General features: G+C 42.4%; 1 protein-coding gene across 4 annotated transcripts in view; it reads right to left on the reverse strand.

The window, feature by feature from the left end:
* SLC9A7 (solute carrier family 9 member A7) overlaps nt 1-21249 on the reverse strand; it is a 149471-nt gene that overhangs the window by 20670 nt on the left and 107552 nt on the right. For 3 of the 4 annotated variants that reach the window (XM_082446470.1, XM_082446468.1, XM_082446469.1), the window contains 4 exons: nt 20998-21109; nt 18009-18162; nt 10133-10192; nt 3560-3623 (listed from right to left, as the gene is read on the reverse strand). In XM_082446470.1, the coding sequence (XP_082302596.1) occupies nt 3560-3623; nt 10133-10192; nt 18009-18162; nt 20998-21109 (390 nt within the window). The remainder of the gene's footprint in view (nt 1-3559; nt 3624-10132; nt 10193-18008; nt 18163-20997; nt 21110-21249) is intronic. The other variant, XM_082446467.1, reaches the window with a different exon arrangement.

Genomic DNA, 21249 nt, shown 5'->3' on the forward strand with positions numbered 1-21249 from the left:
ATCCAACTTGCCCAGAAAGGTATATGTGAATGCAACTATAAACAGCTGAGTTTCTGCAGTTTTCAGGTACACACACACAGACACACACACACACACACACACACACCACAAGCACAGTGGTTTCCCTTCCCCCACATTCCATTAATATCCTGCTTGTGACCTTGTCCTGCTGAGATGGCAGAGGCGGGATACATTCAGATTCATGTTCCTAGCTACTCCAAAGCGGCCTCATCAATGAGCACGCTTCTGTAAACTTGGGGAAGGAAGTGAATGATGTGTCTGTGTGTCCGGCCAACATAAATCTCAGCTGCATCTGGCATGAAAAATCCCCCCTTGAATGGGTTGGGAGGCCACCCCCAGGCCCAGGCAGCTTGCCTCCAGCTGGGCTTGTTTTTGTTTTGGTTGCAAAGTCACCAAGACCTCCGCAGAAACAAAGCAGCTGAGTTTTTTGTTTTGTTTTGTTCTAATGAGTCAAACTTGCCAGGGACATGAAGCTGAAGTCTATCCACAATATTCTTATGCTTCCCTCACATAGAGCCAAAAGTTCTGGCCAACAGCTCCCTTCCTTCGCCCACATGAGCTAATATTCTGTGGCTCTGTAGCCATGACTCTGCTTATAACCTTGGGCTTCTAGGAGTGGTGAGGAAAATCGTGCTCCTTATAAATTGTGCTTTCCCATCAAATATCACTTTGTTTGTTTTTAGCAAGATGGGGAACAAACATCTGGACTTCCCCCACCTCTGATTTCAGTTTCATGACAACATTGAGCATGTGACCTGGATCCATTTCAGGGGAAGCTGCAAGGAACCCAGGGTTTCACCCAAAACTGAGAAGCCCATTTAGTTCTCTGTTTTACTGGTTTCTCATGACCACTGAGTGCTCCCAGCCCTGTTGTTAATGGCTTACTGGATCAAGAAGTCAGGCCAGGAGGACTTGGAGAAATGAGGCCCTTTCTGCATGAGGGCATGAGTCATTTTTCAGAAGGTGTCCTGAAGAACTGAACTTGAAGTTCGCCTTTTTTTTCTCCAGTCTGACAGCAATCTTGAAAGACTTTCAAAATGCCAACAGAACTGCCTTTGAGGGCCCTCTGCAAGACTGCGTATAAGGTTTGGAAGGAGGGAGGTTAAAGGGAAGGTGTGACACAGCTCCTGACCAGGGCCGGCCAAAGGGGCGTCACTGGGAGTGCAACGGAAGTGGCTGCCACCCGCCTGGTCAAAATTGGCCCAAAGGGCGGTTTCCAATGTTCACCCTGCCTGAGGCTGGGGGCGCTACCTTAGCTATCACAGCAAAATGGCCGGGGGGGGGGCGGTGTTGAGCAACTTGGAACTGTCAAGATGAAATTGCCCCAAACCCTCGATATCCACCTGGCAGTGATCTGTTTTTCTTACAAAATTAACTTGTCTAGCCACAGGTCTATGGAGGATGTGTATCCTACCAGAGCCATTATTTTCCCTTCGATGAAATGAGGATGTCCATCATGAATTTCACCCAGCTTTCCTCAGATCCCAGTATTGGGTATGGGGGAACCCAAACTGTCAGACTCTAAATTGGCTGCCAGGTGCACAGTTCCTGAACCCCTGTTTTCTAAAGTCCTTAATCAAAGCTCGAGTCAAATAGCAACTTTTCAAAAAGAGCTTCTCATTGAAACCACATGTTCCCAACTGGCACAATGGCCAATTCTAATATAGTCGCAAAGGTCTTCTGGAGCACCATTAAAGTGGGCACCAAATCTCCAAGTGAAGCTCACTGAAAGCTCTTCCCAAAATGCCCAGAACTTTCAGAGGTCACGGCTTTGTGTCCCTTAAGGGGCATCAACCCAAGAATGGCTCATCAGGCTGTGACCTCCCTCACAGAAAGCTGTGGTGGCACACCTGGGCCCCACACGGCACCACATTTTGCGAGATGTGTTCAATCTGATTTGGTAGCTGGAGTCCTTTAGAAGATCCTAGGGAATCTAAGACATGCAGACTGGATTTGGGATTAAGTGCAATGATGAGTGTGATGCAAAGCTGACTGAAAGAAAAAGAAACACTCGACATGGCTTTGCGGACAACACATGCACGCGGTCAGTGAAGTTTCCCATGCCCTGTGCTGCTCTCGCTGCCCCATCTTCCCATCAAATACCGATCAGGCCCCCCATGGACCAGGCACTGTGCTCAGCACTGGGTATTCTATGCTGAACAAAACAGTTCTTCACTCTCAAGGCCAAATAATAACATTTTGGAAACAAATCTCTGCTCCTATCGTGACTTTCCCTTCCCCCACCTTGCCTGCCCAGGAAATGCTGGCCTGGGGAAGGAGCAAAACCTGGAGGCAGAATGAGCCCACCAGCCCCACAACAGGGCTGATACAGCAGCTTTAGAACAGGGCTGCCACTTCGCTTATGCTCCTCCCATCCAGAGGTGATGGTCTCTATCTCCTCCCGCTGAATCTGGGCTGGCCCTAGCAACTTGTTGTAAGCAAGAGAAAGTCACGGAAGTGATGCTGTGTGACTCCCAAGGTTAGGCCAGAAAGGGCCACATAGTCTCCACCCTGCTTGCTGGGACACGGGCTTTTGGAAGCCTGAGCCATCACATAAGAAGCCCCATACCCTGAGGCCATGGAGGAGCCATCACAGGCATTCTAGTCGCCGGTCCTAGTCTGAGTCCTCCCAGCCCAGGCGCCAGACATGAGCGAATGAGCCTTTGGATGATTCCAGCTCCCAGCTGTTGAGTTACCCCCAGGTTTCTTCATGGAGCAAAGGCAAGCTGTCCCGACTATGCCCTTTCCAAACCTAGAGAATGCATGTGGATACGAAATTGTTGTTCCCTTTCCTTCCTATGTTTGGGGCAGTGCATTATGCTGCAAGGGTGACCGGAGCAGATGGCAAAACCAAGGACCAGCACGCGCCTCTTCCCCCACCACCCCCACCCCCGCCCCACCCCGGTCTCCATCAGGATTCTCTGTGGCCGCAGGAACTCTTCCCTGCTGTCACACGAGATGCGGCCATAGCGCTCTTGCCCTCACCTGCTTCTACAGCTTCCACTCCAGGCTGTCACTGCCACCACGATCCTGCCCAAATCTTAACCGTTAGCCTTGCTGTGACCTTCATCACCTATGGGGCTGAGGGCTGCTGCTCTGCTACTGCCGCGCCGTCACCCGGCGTCCCTCCTCTCTTGCTCAGATTCCCTGGGCTGGAGAGTTGATCACATCCCTCTCCTTCCCAGAACCAGTTACCGTGAGCCAATCACCAGTGTATCCATATATCCATTCTTGGAAGGTAGAGGGTCAGCTTAAACACACTTTTGGGCCCCTTAATATGTTGTTTAAGAACAGGGACTTTGGAGTCAAATCCTGCCTCCATCATTTTCTAATTCTCTGACCTTAGATGACTCACTTCAACTCTCAAACTTCAGCTTCTAATCTGTAAACTGGGGATAACAGTTCCTACTTCATAAGGTTGTTGTCAAGACCACAATGAGGGAATCCACATAAACTGCTTGGCGTGCAGTAAGCGTTCAATAAATTTTAGCTATTTTTAATAACACCTCCCTGAGAAGAAGCATCTCTTGTGACTTACCCCTTGTAAGACTTGGAAGCTGTCATTGTTGGGTGGTGGGTCTTGATCTGGATCAACACCAACTCTATAAGTCATCAGAGAGAAAGACAAGGAGAAAAACAGAGATTATTAGCTTGGACCATAGCGGCCAGGCTGGCTGAAAGTAGCCCAGAGGCTGACCATCTTGCCGAGGTGGAAGGAGTGGTTAGCTAAAAGAAGGGGAAGGCTGTCATGCAAAAGTCGTGCGGAAGAGGTCATACACCACATCAGATCCCAGGGGTAGGCCGGGCAATCAACCTGTGTGCTGACACCTTAAGCAAGACCTCTGGGGAACGGCAACAGCGGGCAAACTGTCCGCCTGCCTTCCTGCACCAGATGGTCCCAGGTAGCAAAAGGTGGGTCCTGCCGCCCCAGGCCTCTTCCTCTCTGCTGCTTCCTTACACCCCTCTGACCTGCTTTTATTTCCTAACCTTTTGTTATGGAATTTTTCATATATCCAGGTAAGTTTTGAAAGAATTTATAGTGAACACCTGTATACCCCTCACCTAGATTCTACCATTAACATTTTGCTGTATTTTCTTTATTACATACCTAGCCCTCTCTCTATCATCCACCTTATTTTTTGGATGAATTCAAATAAAGTCGAAGACATCTGTACACTTCCCCTAAATATTTCAGCATGCATATCATTAACTTTCTATCCTGGTGGCCCCGCATCCTCCTGCAGCACAGATGACCTGAGAACTCACACGTTTGAGATCAGCAACTGAAGACACAAAGAAAAAGCAAGGTGGCACAATCCACTTATAACGAATTCCATGAAAGCACTAGGATAAGCTGACTTGGCTTAGCAACATACCAACTGTTGCCCTATGTATCTGTTAATTCTTTATCCTTGAACCTTCCTCATTCTAAGGCAGAGAACTGTGGCACTGATGACATGGATAACATGGGGCAGTGGAGGAGGAGACAAAGATGCCAGGAAAATTCTCTACTTTCCTTGTTCCCTCTGATACTGCAAAGAGTGGCTGGTATCATAAAAGCCAAATAGAAAACACAGCTTTCAGCAGGTCTGATTTGAGCTTGAAGAGAGGTGCTGAATGGCCTTGACCACGTGTGTTATTTGCTGTCTGGCACCAGGGCGTTGACTCCGATGAGCAGACAGTGGATGTGCAAAGCCCCACGTGTGCCTTATTTTTCCTCCTCTCCCTCCCGCTTCTCCACCTGTGATGCCCAGGATATATCCTGAGAAAAGAGACTAACGGAAAGGACGAATAGAAGACAACACAGACATACTGGCAGCCTCTACTCTGTTTTACTCCAGGCTTGCCAAGCACTAAGCCAAGGTGCATGCCCCCTGGATGGGGGTGAGGAGATACAGAAGGAAAGGCAACAGTCACCCCATATTTTGCTGAAGGCAAAGTTTAAAAACCACGAGATGAATTCATGCATTCAGCAAATATTTACTGAATGCCTACCAAGCCAGGCCCTGTTCTGAGCACTTTGTTAAAACCTATAGTGTACCTGGCACCAGATTTCCTCCCCACAGGCCTGAGGTTTGATGGAATCTTTGTAGTGAATTAGATTGACTTTGCTGTGTCTAGAGGTCAATTTCTGGCAGGGGTTTCTGAGGCTTGGAGGCTTGACCTCACAGCTGGACATTATCCAGGGACTTCTGAGCAACAAACCTCACATAGATTTTTTTGGAAATGAAATATTCTGGGGCCCTAGGACTACCCACAGAGGTCACACGAGAGCCTCAGTGCTCCCAAAGTGTCTAACGTACTGAAGTGGTAGAGGAGAGGTCACACTGAATTCCTAGCTGTTGATCTTTAACTCTCACCTGTTTTGAGAGTCTCTAATGTACGTTCCATAGAGAAATGTCCTCTATATGGTGTCAGATCTGTAAGACCAACAGCTAGGAATCCAACGTTAGGTCTTGTTCTGTGGATTCTACAGCCGCATGGAGCCACTTCGTGGCAGACTAATTTGCATAGATGAGCTCCCCAGTAAAGCCCCAGAGAGAGGGGCAGAGCACTGGTTACCAGTCTGTCTCCCAGACAGCCTACCGGAACGCCTGGTGACACGACAGCCTTCTGCCTAACCACAGAGAGGCTACTGTGGGGCAGAAGCAACGAGACGATGTGATCTGAAGGGCACGGCGGGCAGGATGGCGAAGAGCACAGCAGTTCATACCTGCCACGGGCAGTCTCTCCTTTCTCTACTGTGAATTTTGAAACAGGTGTATTGCCTTTGTAAGTGGCTTCCACGCAGTAAAGATAAAACAAATGGATTTTATCAGCCTAGGTGAAATAGGAACCCTAAGGGTAAGAGAAAAGGCTTAAGTGTGCCTTTTCCTACAATGAAGAAAATAAAGCCAAACATAATAAAAGCTTCCAAATGAAGTCTAGCCCCCTCTGTTCTTTCAACTAACCTCTGCTAGGAGAAAAAAAAAATTGTTTAACAAGAATTAAAATAAATTCTGTTTAACAAGAACTGCTTATAAAGACTAGGTTTTGACTATTTTCATTCAAGTCCTGGAAACATAAGAGGAATTCATCTATTATCCTGGGCCCACATGGCCAGGCCAGAATTCAAACAACGGAGTATGAAACATTGGAACAACCTGATAAACTCACAAAATCAGGGCCACCCTAACCTCATCCCAAACTGGTTCGACATTTTGCTTGGGGGAACTTGAGAGTGATTCTAGATGCACATCATCCAACAGAACTTTCCGCGGTGATGGCAGTGTTCTAGACCTGCGCTGTCCAATGTGGTAGCCACTTGAAATGTAGTTAAAATGACTGAGGAACTGCATTTTAAGTTTTATTTCATTTTAATTAATTTAAATTTAAACAGCCACATGTGTCTAGTGGCTACCAAATTGCACAGTGCATATTCTAGAAAGTACTAATTCCAGCCATGTCTCTCTAGCATCACTTTTTTCTCTGCCAAAAATGACAACTATCTGCTCCCTTCTGCCTTCTCAGTGATAATACCCAAGATTCCTGCTGGGATCCTGCGGAGACGCAACTCTGTAGTCCCACAAATATTAAGTAAAAATTTGCTTGAACTGATTACTTAGACAATGGAGAGATTTCTCACTTCCTCGGTATAGAAAAATAAGATTGAAAACCCGCTGAAAGCTCTTCTATACAGATAATTGTCATAAACATGAAAGGAATGACAGGATTAGAAAATCACCACTTGCCCCTCACAGTGTAATAATTGTTTTGAGACAATTTTACCAGTGGGTAAAAGGTTGTTGGGAATCTGACTATTCATATGATGTTAAAGGATCACTCTACAGGTAACTTTTTAGTTACAAAGGGAAAACAGTGCCTTTATGGAGAGACCTGGCGTCTAAAGTGATCAAATTTAACATCACTAATAAAAGGAGAGCCTGACAACATGCACCACCTGATATGATGCAACAAGAAAGCATAACATCACTTTTACATTATTCCCCCCCCCCAAAATTATTATCTATCTCTACTCAAGAGGAAAACAAATTTAAAAAATCTACTTTGTAGGGCATTATGCAAGACAATTATCCTGAAAATCCTGACTCCTTAAAAAAAAAACCCTCAATGTCATAAGAGACAAAAAGGAGGAGGGGAGGATTGTTCTAGATTAAAAGAGACTAAAGAGGTGACAACCAGGTCAGTCAGAGCACACAGTGGCCACCACGGGCCTGAATTTAAAAAAAAAAAGAAAAAAAAGATGACAACCAAAGGAAACTTTGATTGGATCCTGGATCCTGTGTGTGTGTATAAAATTCATGTTACTTTCTCAGGTGTGATAAATATACTGTGATTATGTAGAAGACTAGATTCCTAGGGGATACATGCTGAAGTATTTAGGGGTAGAAAGTCATGATGTCTATAACGTACTCTGAGGTACTCAGAAATGGCTGAGAGAGAGAGAGAGAAAATGACCCAAAAATGTATGACAAAATGTTAACAATTGGCGCATCCAGGTTAGAACTTGGATATTCATTGCTCTATTCTTTCAGCTTTTTTTACAGATTTAAAATTTTTCACAACTTAAAAACAATATTTAATTATATCTTTGGTGAAAATGTTTCACAAATACATGAGTACAATTTCCTGTCTCTATAATTTAATCTAATTTACTAATAATGATGATTCGGGATCCTCATATTACTCCAGGGTCTGAAAAATCACAAACTGTAAAGATTCATGGACATAGGGTGCTATAATAGGTAAATAGGTAGATACAGAGTCTAGTAATTACACGGGTTTTTTAATCCCAGATAAATCTTAGAATATTCTGTTGAGGTTTTCCTCCTAAAAGTGAAGGGCAAGGAGAAAAATGCTAGTTAACTGAAACATATGGTTAACTAAATTCCAACCAAGACAGCCATCCTCAGATCCGGTTGTGCACATCCCCTGGAAACCTGCAGTTCTGAGCACAGGCCTACCCAGAGCCCCCGTTCCTTGCTTTTCCCTCCCTCTGCCATGGCAGTTCTGATCCTTGCTGCAGCCACTTGCTACCAACTACCTGCCTGAGATGCAGCCCAACTCCTGGCCCACTCAGAGCCTCCAAAGACCTCTGGGGCCCTCCCACAGGTGGAGTAACTTGGGAGGGCCCCTTGGAGGGTCTCGGAGGTCCCTGCTACTGACATAAGTGCTGAATAGGAGAAAGTAAACCTGCTTCCCAGCTTGCTACCGGGTTTTAAATGCCAAAAGAAAACAGACCAGGGGACTTGCGACACAGACCGTGTTCTGCGATTTCTTTCCCCATTCAAGGCTGTTTACTTCAGGACAATTGAATGATTACTTTTCTGGCAGGGTTGAGGGCCTCTTGGACCAATCCCCAAGGATGATAATGGACCCCTACGAAGGGCCTCACCCTTGGGGCAGGGCGTGTGGTGGTGTGCTGGGCAGCAAGAAAGACCAGGTACAGTATTTTAAGTACAGTGCTTCAGAAGACTTAGGGTTCGTTAACTTTCTGAAATTCCTGGTTTCAGGAAGCTGTCCACAATATATATTTCCCTCCTGACCTGTTATAACGCTTTTGATCTAGGCCACTATATAAATCTAAAACTTCTGTGCTGTTTTATTACATCATATTTTAGCACTCCCCTGATACATCAGGGTTGAGCTCATCTAAGCACATACAACAGTCTTTTCTTCCCGAATGAATTGAATTATCCTTACTTTCATTAAGAATAAGACAAATGTGGTAATCTCATACCAAATGAGAAAATAAAGCTATCACACTGATGTGCTCATTCTGGAATGAATACAAAAAATGAATCATTTCCCTTTTGATATAGTATGTACATTCTGATCAACCACCATATAAAATGCCATGAAATCTCAGAAATTTTAGAAGCTAGATTTAATCAACTGGTTTTTATTTTTTAACTGGAATGGCTGAGGTCCTAAATAATTTGGGGAATATGAGACACACACGTTCATATAAAGCCTTGAACAACAAACAGTTCAGAATCTGAATTCTCTCATGTCCCAAGTGTAATAACTTGCACTTTGCCTGAGGGACCTTCCTTCTTGAAGGTTGGATATTTCAAAGGAAAGGATTTCCCCTGCTACTTAACTGGTAGTTACAGTCAGGTCTCTGAAAATGAATTTGTGTGTGTGTGTGTGTGTGTGTGTGTGTGTGTGTGTGTGTGTGTATTTTAAACAGTAGAAAAAAGTGTGAATCCAGGGAACTTAAATGCTTCAATTAATTGTATGCATGTCATTACAGTTTACATTGGGGCCTGGCAATAGCCCAAGATTCATGCCCCATGACAGGTACTGCTGCTTTTACCACTGTCCTCAGAGAGTAAAACACTTTCACAACGAGAAGAACAGAGTTCAAGCCTGTTTTGTGTTTGATTTATCTACCAGCACCCAGAATCAGATCAGGAAGAAAGCATGCCAGTTAAAGATACGGAAAGGAAAGAAGAAACACTCAAGTCTTTACTCTGATAGCCCAAAATCACCACCCTTAGGCATAATCAAATCATAAACTTGGATGGACACTGAGAAACAAATTGCATTAGAAGAGTCTTTCATTATCTTCTGATTTAAAGAAAAATCTGCTTTTTGTATCTTCTGATTCACCATGATAAGGTACAAGTACACAAATTCATACTTAAAAAGTAAAACAGCACTGGTGCTTAATTAAAATGGTATAAACCATACCCCAGTCATGGCTGAAATACAAAATTCGAGTTCTCTTTATGAGTTAAAAGCCTTGTTTACTAGATCACAGGCAGAATTTGGTGGGGAAAGCGTCTGTGGCCCTGAAAATGGGCTGCTTTTAACACTGAGCTCAGCTGTACACGGAGAGACTCGCCAACTCCAGCTTTGGTGCCACACACTGTCCAAAATGGGGCGAGGGGGGACAGACTCTCAGGAACACCAACACATCAATCAGCCCAGAGGAGGGTAGAATAATGATTAACCGGACCTCCTGCCCCTTTTCGAAAAGGGGCAGACGGTTGGCGCACACGGGGAAGGAAGAAAGAGACAAACAGCATGAAGAGAAACATCTCAGGTTAGAAAGAGGAGAAAAGCCAGGCCCAGTTAATTTGTTTCTGAGGATGCCCTGTGTCACCTGAAGTACTGCCAGCGGTGTTCATTCTGGTCCTCTTCGGAGGGCTCCTCGACGCCAACTCTGGGCAGCAGAAGAAGGGAACGTGAGTGTGACGGGGACAACAGGGGAACCAGGAGCTCCGGGCACATGACCTGGACCACGTCCATCAAAGAATAAAATCCGCACCCCCTCTTAAACTGTCCCCCTGTTCTCTAAAACCCAGAGAGGCTGCTAAATTTACATCAAAAGCAACAATGTTAGCAGCCAGGTCAAATGAGGATTGATGAGGAATGAAGACAAGCCTCTCAAAATATAACGTAATGAAATCAGAGTAATAAATGCAACTCATAGGAAATGACTTCATACAATGTTTCAGGAATTCATCTGTTTCATAAAGCAAGACACATCCATCCAAAAACTAGAAAAACGAAAGTTGTTATTAAACATATATCTGAAGTGTTTACATGCAGTTTTACACATATTTGACAGAAAGAACACTGTATCACTGAAAACAGCAACAACAGAAGATAAAATGGCCTTTTATCTAGACAAGTAATCACACTGTCCATGGGTTGAACCCGAAGGTCAGGAACCCAACTTCTGCTATTCTCTTTACCTTATGGCTTCAAGAGTTGACACGGTCTATTTTCACCTCCCTTAATAATTGCTGGGTTATTCAGACTACATTTGAATTACACCATCATACTAAGAGCAGGGTTTCACAATCTCAGCACTACTGACTGATATTTTGGGCCCTGGCCTCTACCTGCAGTATACCACCAGTAGCACCCACCTCCAGCTGGAGCAACCAAAAATGTCTCCAGACATTGCCAAATGTCCCGAGAGGGCAAAACTGCCCAGAGCTGAGAACCTCTACTCTAAGTCCTGCATTCTCAGCGGGGGGTGATATAGACCCCAGGGGCATGAAAATCGGTTCTTATGGGAGAAAAAATTTTTTTAGATATTACAGTGGTTTGTAGCCCTCTAAAGCACCATGGTACATAAACAGATATATAGATCTGTGGTATTAAAATTTCAGTGGAAGAGGTAGATAAAAAGAACATTTTTAAAGGCTCTTATTTAGAGGGGCAATGATGGAAAAAAAAGGTTGAGAAACACTGTGCTAGACAATGCCCAAATACTCATGCTACTAATATGCCCTGAAATAAGCAAGTGAGAACACGATGCTTCTTAAGGTGGTACTTTTAATTAGGTATATGTTCAGAATGTGACTTAAACCAGACTATAGTATTGAAAAATTATAACAAATTCCAGAACAGCAAGCTGGATTCCATTAATGTAAGATTCACTAGTAATAATAATAGTAATAGCAGCAGTATTAAGGTTATGATTAGCAATGATAATGTTATAACTAAAATACACTAAATGCTTTCCACGTGCCAGATGGTACATTTAATGGCAGAATTCTTTATCATGTTTATTTGGTATCACATTTTATCTTCACACTGTTGTCATCCCCATTTACCCAGACAGGAAACTGAGAGCAAGAGAAGTTAAATAAGTTGCCCAAGGTCACAAAGGTAGAAAATGATGGAACCAAGATTGCAACTGAAGCTGTTAGATCCCAGAGCCCTAGCTCTACACCTTACAGGATATTGCCTTTGACTACAAGGTGGCAACTTTAAATTCTTTTAAAATATCCAGTAACAGATGCTATTACATAAAGATCTCAGGGCTTCTCCCTGCCTTTATTCCTTAATTTATCTTATAAAGAGCTTTATCTTAAACTCTCAGTGTGACAGGATTATACCTAGCAGAGTGACCTTACTTGTCCTTGAGTGACTGTATTGCTGCACTCTGGGGTATGAAGGTTATCCTGTTCATTTGGCTGCCTGGGTGTATGCCATTAACCCCCCACAATCACCACCACTTCATTGGTGTGTCACTTGAAGCTGGGCCTCCCAAGAGGACAGCCACCATGCCACCAAAATGTGCTCAGGACATAGATGAGGCTCATCTGCTGAATCTGCGCATCTGATGGTTTTTTCAAGTTGCCAAAATTACAACCTTTGTGAATAACAACAACTTGCTCAAGAGACTAAGAAAAATAGTATGTAGTTTGTATATTACCAAAAAGCCATTTGAAGTTTGTATATTACCAGAAAGCAATTTGAGCATTTTGCCATTATATTTTAAAATAGCAATCACATGCTCAACATCACTAATTATTAGAGAAATGCAAATCAAAACTACAATGAGGTATTACCTCACACCAGTCAGAATGGCCATCATTAAAAAGTCTACAAATAATAAATGCTGGAGAGGGTGTGGAGAAAAGGGAACCCTCCTCCACTGTTGGTGGGAGTGTAAATTGGTGCAGCCACTATGGAGAACAGTATGGAGGTTCCTTAAAAAACTAAAAATAGAATTACTGTATGATCTAGCAATCCCACTCCTGGGCATATATCCGGAGAAAACTATAATTCGGAAAGATACATGCGGGAGTTCCCTGGTGGCCCCCGTGGTTAGGATTCTGGGCTTTCACTGCTGTGACCCGGATTCAATCCCTGGTTGGGAAACTGAGATCCCACAAGCCGTGTGGTGTGGCCAAAAAACAAAACAAAAAAAGATACATGCACCCCAATGTTCATTGCAGCACTATTTACAATAGCCAAGACATGGAAGCAACCTAAATGTCCATCAACAGAGGAATGGATAAAGAAGATGTGATATACGTGTACACACACACACACACACACACACACACACACACACACACACGATGGAATTTTATTCAGCCACGAAAAAGAATGAAATAATGCCATTTGCAGCAACATGGATGGTGAATCACTTTGTTGTACTCCTGAAACTAACACAACATTGTAATAAATTAACTATATTTCAATTTTTTAAATGGTTAAAAAAAATAAAAAAACAAAATAGCAATCACAAAATTCCAATTTTAAAAGATAAGTTGGATTTCTGGAAAGCAGTGACCTGGCTTTGGATTTGCGGTTACATTCATTTTATATTATACACAGACTAGAAATTAGCCATGGTTAAAAGTCATAGCTAACTCCTAATTATTTATGGAGGAACTCCAAGTCCTATCCTGGGCTTCTGACTTCTGGGCAGCCACTTAGCAGCTGATCAGGACCTCTGTCAGCAACCTGGAGAAGTAAGAAACAACTAGGTACTGATCTTACTGAGGTCACCGGATGTCAAAACACCACACTGAACTTCAGGGGGTTTCCAAATCATTTTAGAATAAGAACCCGGTCCACATAAATGATTCGTGGCCATTAAGTAACACCACAAGCACAAGCCACAAAAACCAGTCTCATTACCTTATTTCTGAGGGAATTTCTTTTGATGTAATGTCCATAAATGTCAGTTTCTACCTCTAACATATCACTATTTATACACATCTGAAAAAAACGCAATGAACTGACACCATATGTATTTTTCACCAATGGCACACTTTGCTTCATTACACTATCTGGGTAGAGTTGGACAGAAAGAAGGAACCAATAAAGATAGAAGCAGATTGAAATTGAAAACAGAGAAACAATACAGAAAATCAATGAAATAAAAAGCTAGTTCTTTGAAAAGATCATTAAAATTGACAAACCTCTAGCAAGACTGAAAGAAATAAAAAAGAGAGAAGATGCAAATTACCAATACTGTGTCATGAATGAAACATGGGATATCACTACAGATCTCACAGACATAAAAACAATAATAAGGTTATGCTATGACCAACATAAACATGACAATTAGATGAAAATGACCAATTTCACAAACTGCCACAACTCACCAATATGAGATATAGCTGTTAAAGAAATTGGCTTCATAATTTATATAATAAAACTCCTGGAAAAGAAGACTCCAGGACCAGTCGGTTTCACTGGAGGATTCCATAAAACCTTCAGGAAGAACTAACACCAATTCTAAACAACCTCTTCCAGAAAACAGAAGAGTAGGAAACATGCCCCAACTCATTTTGAGAGGCCAGATTACCCTGATACCAAATCAAAGGCAGTATGAAAAAAGAACACTACAGACCAGTATCCCAAATCCTTAACAACATATTAGTTAACAGAATTCAGCAATATGTAAAACATTTATGTATACACCACAACCAAGTGGGGTTTAACAAGCAAGGGTGGTTCGATATTTGAAAATTACTCAATGTAACCTATCATATTAACAGGCTAAACAAGAAAAATCATATGATCATATCAATTGATACACAAAAGCATTTGATAAAATTCAACATCTGTTCATGATAAAACTCTCAGAAAACTAGCAATAGATGGGAACTTCCTCAACTTGATGATGAACATCTACAAAAACCCTACAGCTAACATCACACTTACTGGCGAAAGACTGAATGCTTTCCCCTTAAGATCGGGAACAAAGCAAGGATGTCTGCTCACATCACTCTTATTTAACACAGTACTGATGGTCCTAGCCAGAGCAATAAGTTAAGAGAAGGAAATAGCACACTGGTTGGAAAGGAAAAAATGAAACTGTCTCTATTTGCAAATGATCTGATGGTCTACATAGAAAGTCCGAAAGAATTTATAAAAACAAACAAACAAAAACTCTCCTAGAACTAATAAGTGAAATTGGCAAGGTGTCAGGATACAAGGTCAACCTACAAAAACCAGCCGTATTTCTATATCCTGGCAATGAACACACAGAACCTGAAAATGAAGATAGAATAACATTTAAAATAGCTCAAAACGAAGAAGAAATACTCAAGACGTAACTCTAACACACACAGGCATTCTATGCTGAAAACTATAAAATATTGCTAAAAGAAATCAAAGAAGACGTAAATAAACAGAGAAACGTGCCGTGTTCATGGATTGGAAGACTGAATAAGGTAAAGATGTCGATTCTCCCCAAATTGATATACAGGTTTAACACAATTCCTATGAAAATCCCAGCACAAGTTTTTTTTAAAAATGTAGACAAGCTTATTCTAAAATGTATATAGAAAGGAATTAGAAGAGCTATGACAATTTTGAAAAAGAATAAAGTGGGAGGACCCACTCTGCCTGATGCTCAAGCTTATTATATAACCATAGTTATCAAAAGTGTGGTACTGGTGGAGGTACAGACACACATAAATCAACACAGCAGAATAGAAACAGACCCGAATGCTTACAGCCAACCGATTTCTGGCAAAGGAGAAAAAGTAATTCAATGGAGTAAGGACAGTCTCTCTTACAAATTGTGCTGGAACAACTGGATAGCCATAGTCAAATAAAATAAAATAAAACCTCAACCTAAACCTCATGTCTAATATAAAACTTAACTTAAGATGGATCACAGATTTAAATGTAAAGCATAAAACTAAAAAACTTTTAGAAGATAACATAGAAGAAAATCTTTGGGACCTAGGGCTTGATGAAGAGTCCTTAGACATAACACCAAAACCATGATGTTAAAAATAAATAAATAAATAAATAAGTTGCATTTCATTAAAATTAAAAGTTCTGCTCTATGACAGACTGTTAAAAGGGTTAAAAGACAAGCTACACACTAGGAGAAAACATTTGCAAACCACATATCTGATAACAGACTAGTATCTAGAACAAATAAAGAATTGACAAAACTCAATTAAAAAAACAAATAATCCAATTAGAAAGGACAAAAACCTTGAACAGATATTTCACCATTGCTTATTTGAATGGCAAATAAGCACATGAAGAGATATTCAACATCATCAGCCATGAGAAATGCAAATTAAGACAATGCGGTATCCCCACATGCCTATTAGAACAACTGAAATAAAAAAGTGTCAACACCAAATGCCGGCAAGGATATGGGAGAAACTGGATCCCTCATACACAGTCATTTCCTGACCTCTCACCATGTGCTAGCTGTTATGTTCTAAGTGTTATCTATATATCCCATTAATATTTTCACAACAATCCAATTATTATATGTGTACATATACAGCTTGCACGCATCAGGGAAAGTAGCCCACGCTTCCGGCTCTGGGTAGGACTACTTCAACGGCCCATTTTTTGAAAAGGGTTATGAGAAGTGCAAAATGTCACAAGTCAACTGTCTACTCTCAGTGGAAAGTTATTTGGTCCTGTATGTGTTGGGGGGGGGGGCGGTCAGAAAAGAACTTATGAAACAGCCTGAAAAACAAACACGATTTAACCAGGCTCTGAGCATCCAGGGCACCTACTGGGTAACCAGATAAATAGGAGCAGGAAGTAATCTCAGAGAGGTCACCAAATGCAAAGATTCTCAACTCTGTGCAGGGTAAACCTCCTTTCTTGCTCTTATTCTGCTACACAGAACAAAGATGATACCATCTTATGTCTCAAGTTTAAAGCCAAAACTCTGTACATTTTCTTCTTCAGATTTCTACTTCCACAGATGAATTATTTTCCTTAATATGACTCTTGAGATTCACGCCAGAAAACTGAAATTTTAATCATCCTGAATTTTACAACATGAAAACGGTCCCTAACACAGCAAGCCTTTTGGGCAGTATAGCACAGTAGCTAAGAGTGTGCCTGGGTTCAAATCCCAGCTTGCCCACTTAAAGCTTTGTGACCTTGGGCACGTTACTGCTCTATGCCTCAGTTTCCTCAGCTCTAAAATGAAAATAATAGTAGTAGCTCCCTTATAGGAATGCTATGAGGATTATCTTAATGTACGTGTTGGCATCTCAACCGACACCTGCAGCACAAATGTTAGCTATTGTAAGACTCTTACTGATAAGCCCACCCAGGTTGTGCAGACCCACTCAGATCTGAGGCTGAGACCCACTAACCCAGAAATGGCGCAGCCGGCAGTGGCCACGCCCAGGAATCCCTGCCTCCCATCAATATAAAAGTGCCAGAAGAGGGAGACTATTCTCTCAAATCCCAGTTTCCTCCCTGACCCCAAGGATGACTGCAAGATCCTTGTCAGTTTCTCCCTCCTCCAAGCTAGGTGTACTCCGCAGTTGTCAGCCCTGAGCAAACTAACAGCCAGCAGAGAAAGGAAAAAAAACATTGCCATCTTGTGGCTTTTCAGAGAATTCTTCACACCTATGCGCCACCCAAGTCTTCTCATTCCCAGCATGTTCACCCTTTGCAGATCTGAAACTGAGGCAAGTGGCAAGAGCACTTTCGATGACGCAGAGGGCACACTTAGAGCTGCAGGGACCTGGAGAAAAGGTGACAGCACGCTTTTATTTAACGTGAAGGAATACGAAGGCCGAAAGACATGAGGAGCTTGTCTTAAACCAGGGCCAGAGTTAGGCTGTGGGTCTCCTGACCCCTGTTCCAATGTCCTCTTTACTGTAAGTTGCTGGAGCTCACAAGCACAGTTTGCAATTCAAATGCTCTTAAAAAAAATCAAACTTGGGTCAATGACCCTCCATCCTGACACAGCTACAAAACCACAGGCCGGGGATGTCCATGAGGCTGCAAGAAATGAGGGTTATGCAGGAAATGTCACCTCTTCTGTGCACTAAAGCAAGAAGAGACGTAGCATACAGTTTCCTCCTAAAACAAAACTCTAATGGCCTCCCTTTATTTCCAGCTGATGAGCTTATTTTTCAAGGCCTTAGGTTTGATTTCAGAGGAATGTGAAATGCCAGACATTGCCAGCAGCTATGTCTATTCTCTCTCCTGCAGCTTTAAGACTTTTTGAATTCTTGCCCTAATGTCGCGGCACTAGCAAGGTCCAGGTGTTTCTAATTCCTTGTGTTTTTGTACCCAAAAACAGTTTAATGATTTTTTTTCTCGTGGAAAATTTAATACTCTGAATTTTTATTTATTGTTTTTTAATTTTTAATCCTTCTCCAAACAAAACAAGAAACTATAAAAGCCTTCCATGCACTAAGCTGTATGTAGCACACCCTGCATGGGAATAGTGACATAGTTAGACACAAAACTGGCCTTGGTTTCAAACCGACCTTATATTAAGCCATGACAACATGGGCGTCGTGCCTCCACCAATGATCCAGACGGTGAAGAAGACAATGAGGAGGGTGGTCGTGAACATCATCTGGCGAGCGTAGGATGCCGTGTCTCGGATGGCCAGTGCAAATGCCATCGCTCCCCTGAGGCCTGCAGGGACCAAAGAGGAAGTTCTCCTGTCATAAGGATAAATAACAGTGTGTCCCCAAATCCACTGCTGCCACTTGGGGCTAATAAATTGTATCTGCTTATGCTTCAGGAGTCGAGTTGTTTTATACAGAAAAGGACTTTAAAGGAATAGGATTTCCTCCAATTTGAAGTTTTCTTTTGCAAAATGCCCAAATGCAATGAGAAAAACAATGTACCGCTTTGTATAGCACATTTTAGAATAATAACACTCTTTTATTACTGAAATAATTCTCCTGCTAATAACATGAACCAAAAAGAAATATAAATAAGAAATAATCATACAAGCTCTCTAAGTCTGTGAACCAAGCACTACCCAAGCACTATACAGTCATTATAAACTTAAGAAGCAGGCTAGGTATGAGTATGTGAAATGCACAAAACAGCCCAGCACTTCCTTAGCAAAGCCAGGCAGAGAAGTAACAGTATAACCTGATCTATATCAGGAGTTGGTGACGTTTTCTGTAAAGTGTCAGATACTATTTTAGGCTTTGTGGGCCAAGAGGAAAAACCAAGGATGTTATGTAGGTACTTACATAAAAGAGAGAAGACAAATTTCCACAAAATTTTATTGACAAAAACCAATAGTATAACAAGTACTATAAGTATAATATATAAGTACCATGTTATAAAACTATAATAGTAAGTAATAATAATAATAATGAGTTCAATTTATTGTAATCCAGGTCTACTAGTGAAAAGAATGGAATTCTTCTAGGGGTGGGAGATTTCAGTTAATTGGGTTTCAAAGTTAGTGTCCCCTATCATCAAATAGGTTGCAAATATTCATCTGTAAAAGCCATTCTTAGCCCGTGGGGTAGATGAAAACAGGCAGCAACCAAATTTGCTGCCTCCTGATCTACAGCCACATTTTTATGTTCTAGAGCTTCTCTTTCTAAAGCTCTTTTGTTCCTTCCCCATACCATGCTCCTAATTTGTTCTACAGTAAAGACTTAATCCATGGTCTTTAATAGCTATCTAGTATAAATTCCTATTCACCATGGGTAAGACTGTGTGTATATTATGAGAATGAAAAATTAATAGTATATTTATTCACATATTTTCCCTTTTCCAATAATTTCACAATTTCATTAACCTGAGAACTTCACAACAATTCACTAAAGAAGAGTGATTCAGTAAAATGTACATTAAAAAATAGAGCAAAGTTGATGTTCTCTATTAATCTGTCCTAGTCAAATATTGACACACATCTAGACCACCCTACAGCCAGCTACGACACCACTTAATATTTAAACCCTTAAATGGATGTTGTCTCAAAGAAGAAAACTTGAGGGCCAGAGAGAGACAACGTGTGCTCCATTTTTCATTAGGTAAACACTGTAAGCAATATGAAGGTGAAACCTCAGGTATTTCTTTCACAGCCTTGAAGAATGAGTTCCTTTTGAAAGCCAGATTTCTCCCCGCAGAAAACAATTTTGATAGGAGATATCTTTAAACAGCTCTGTGTACTTCTCAGTCTTTTAGCACAGAAGATAATGAACACACTTAAAGGTTTATCTAGGTGACTGAGCTATCTCCAATTCATCTTTCTCTTTTCCACTGGCATTTTTCTAATATGTATGGACGATCTGGTCTGTCATTGCCCTCCTCAGAAACCTTTAATGTTTCCCAGCTGCTCTTGGATAAAAGCCCAACTCTTTGGCATGGCATTGGAGCTTCTCCGTGGTCTAGACTCCAGCAATGATTCTCGAAGTGTGGTCCTCAAACCAGCTGCAGCAGCAGCAGCCGAGAAGATGTTAGAGATGCAAATTCTCGGGGCTCACCCCGTACCCTCAGAATCACACTCTGGTGGTGGGGCCCAGCAATCTGCTTTTAACCGGCCCAACAGGTGAGTCAGATGCAACCTGAAGGCTTGCGCCAGTTTACATGCAATTTCCCTTTCCAACCTCACCCTCATTCTGCATTATCCCATGTGTCTCACATTTAAACCAGACTGCTACCCTGAAAAAGCCACACACAGCAATGCTTTCCTGCCCTTCCAACATGCCACCTCCTGAAATGCCACTGCATCCAAGCCCAGTTCGAAGGCTACCCCTTGGCGAAGATGGCCCTGGGCCCTGCTTTTCTTTTGTGCAATTCACCAGCCTCTCTTGGGAGAAACTTAGCTCTTTGTGGACTGTGAGCTCCTGGAAGGAGGTGGGTTTCTGTATCCTCCACAACCTTGAAGCGTGACTTATATAACGAGGATGCTCAACAAACGTGTGTCAGAGTGAAAGGAAATCATTAGGGCGGGCTGTGTACTGAAGTGCAGATGCAAGCAAGGACTAGACAAAGCAACTGCTTTGCTGAGCAGTGCCTGCTGGTGTGATTTCAGTATGACTCTCTGAGGCCTCCAAGAACTACTGCGTGGCAGTAAAGGGCTGCTACTCACTTTGCCTCTTGTACAGCCCCTCCCCCTTCCCGGACAGAGGCACCTTTAAGGGTCACGGTGGCCTTTTGCCTATCTCCTCCCTCTGCTCTACAGAGATGCTCTTACTTGGGTCTCGTCTATAAAGTCGGATGCTTTCCACTCTCACTGCACCATCTACCTCATGCCAATTGCTCTCTCCTTTCTTTATCTCCACATATCTCTTTGTTGTCCTTTGTCCCCTCCGTGGCTTCTCCACTCTTCTCAGCTTTATAGTGAAGAGGAAGCATTTGGGAGACAGTGTAAGTCAAGCAGAACTATCACAGCTGTTACCTTCCAGTTTGGGGTTCATCTTGCTAATGTGAGTATATTTTATTTCTTTTACTCCATAGAAAGTTAATAAAGCTCATTTTATTTACATTTTTTTTTACCTGAAAACATCATCATGTGTTGAAAATTCCAGCCAATCTTGTGCCTTCTGCCCAAGTTGAGGAAGAAGGAGAGCGGGTAGATGTGTGCAGCTCTGCCCAGGAAGATGGCAACCTGGCCGCCAGGTGGAGGTTAAGGGCCCAACAGGTTTCCAGGATGGCACTTTCACACAACCTGTGACTGAGCAGAGAATTTTAGGAATGCCATGACACCTTGCTGTGATCAGGAGAGTTGCACAGAGAAGGCAGGCTGTC

The sequence above is a fragment of the Balaenoptera physalus genome, assembly GCF_965194825.1.
Source record: "Balaenoptera physalus genome assembly, chromosome: X".
In the NCBI taxonomy this organism is placed as follows: domain Eukaryota; kingdom Metazoa; phylum Chordata; class Mammalia; order Artiodactyla; family Balaenopteridae; genus Balaenoptera; species Balaenoptera physalus.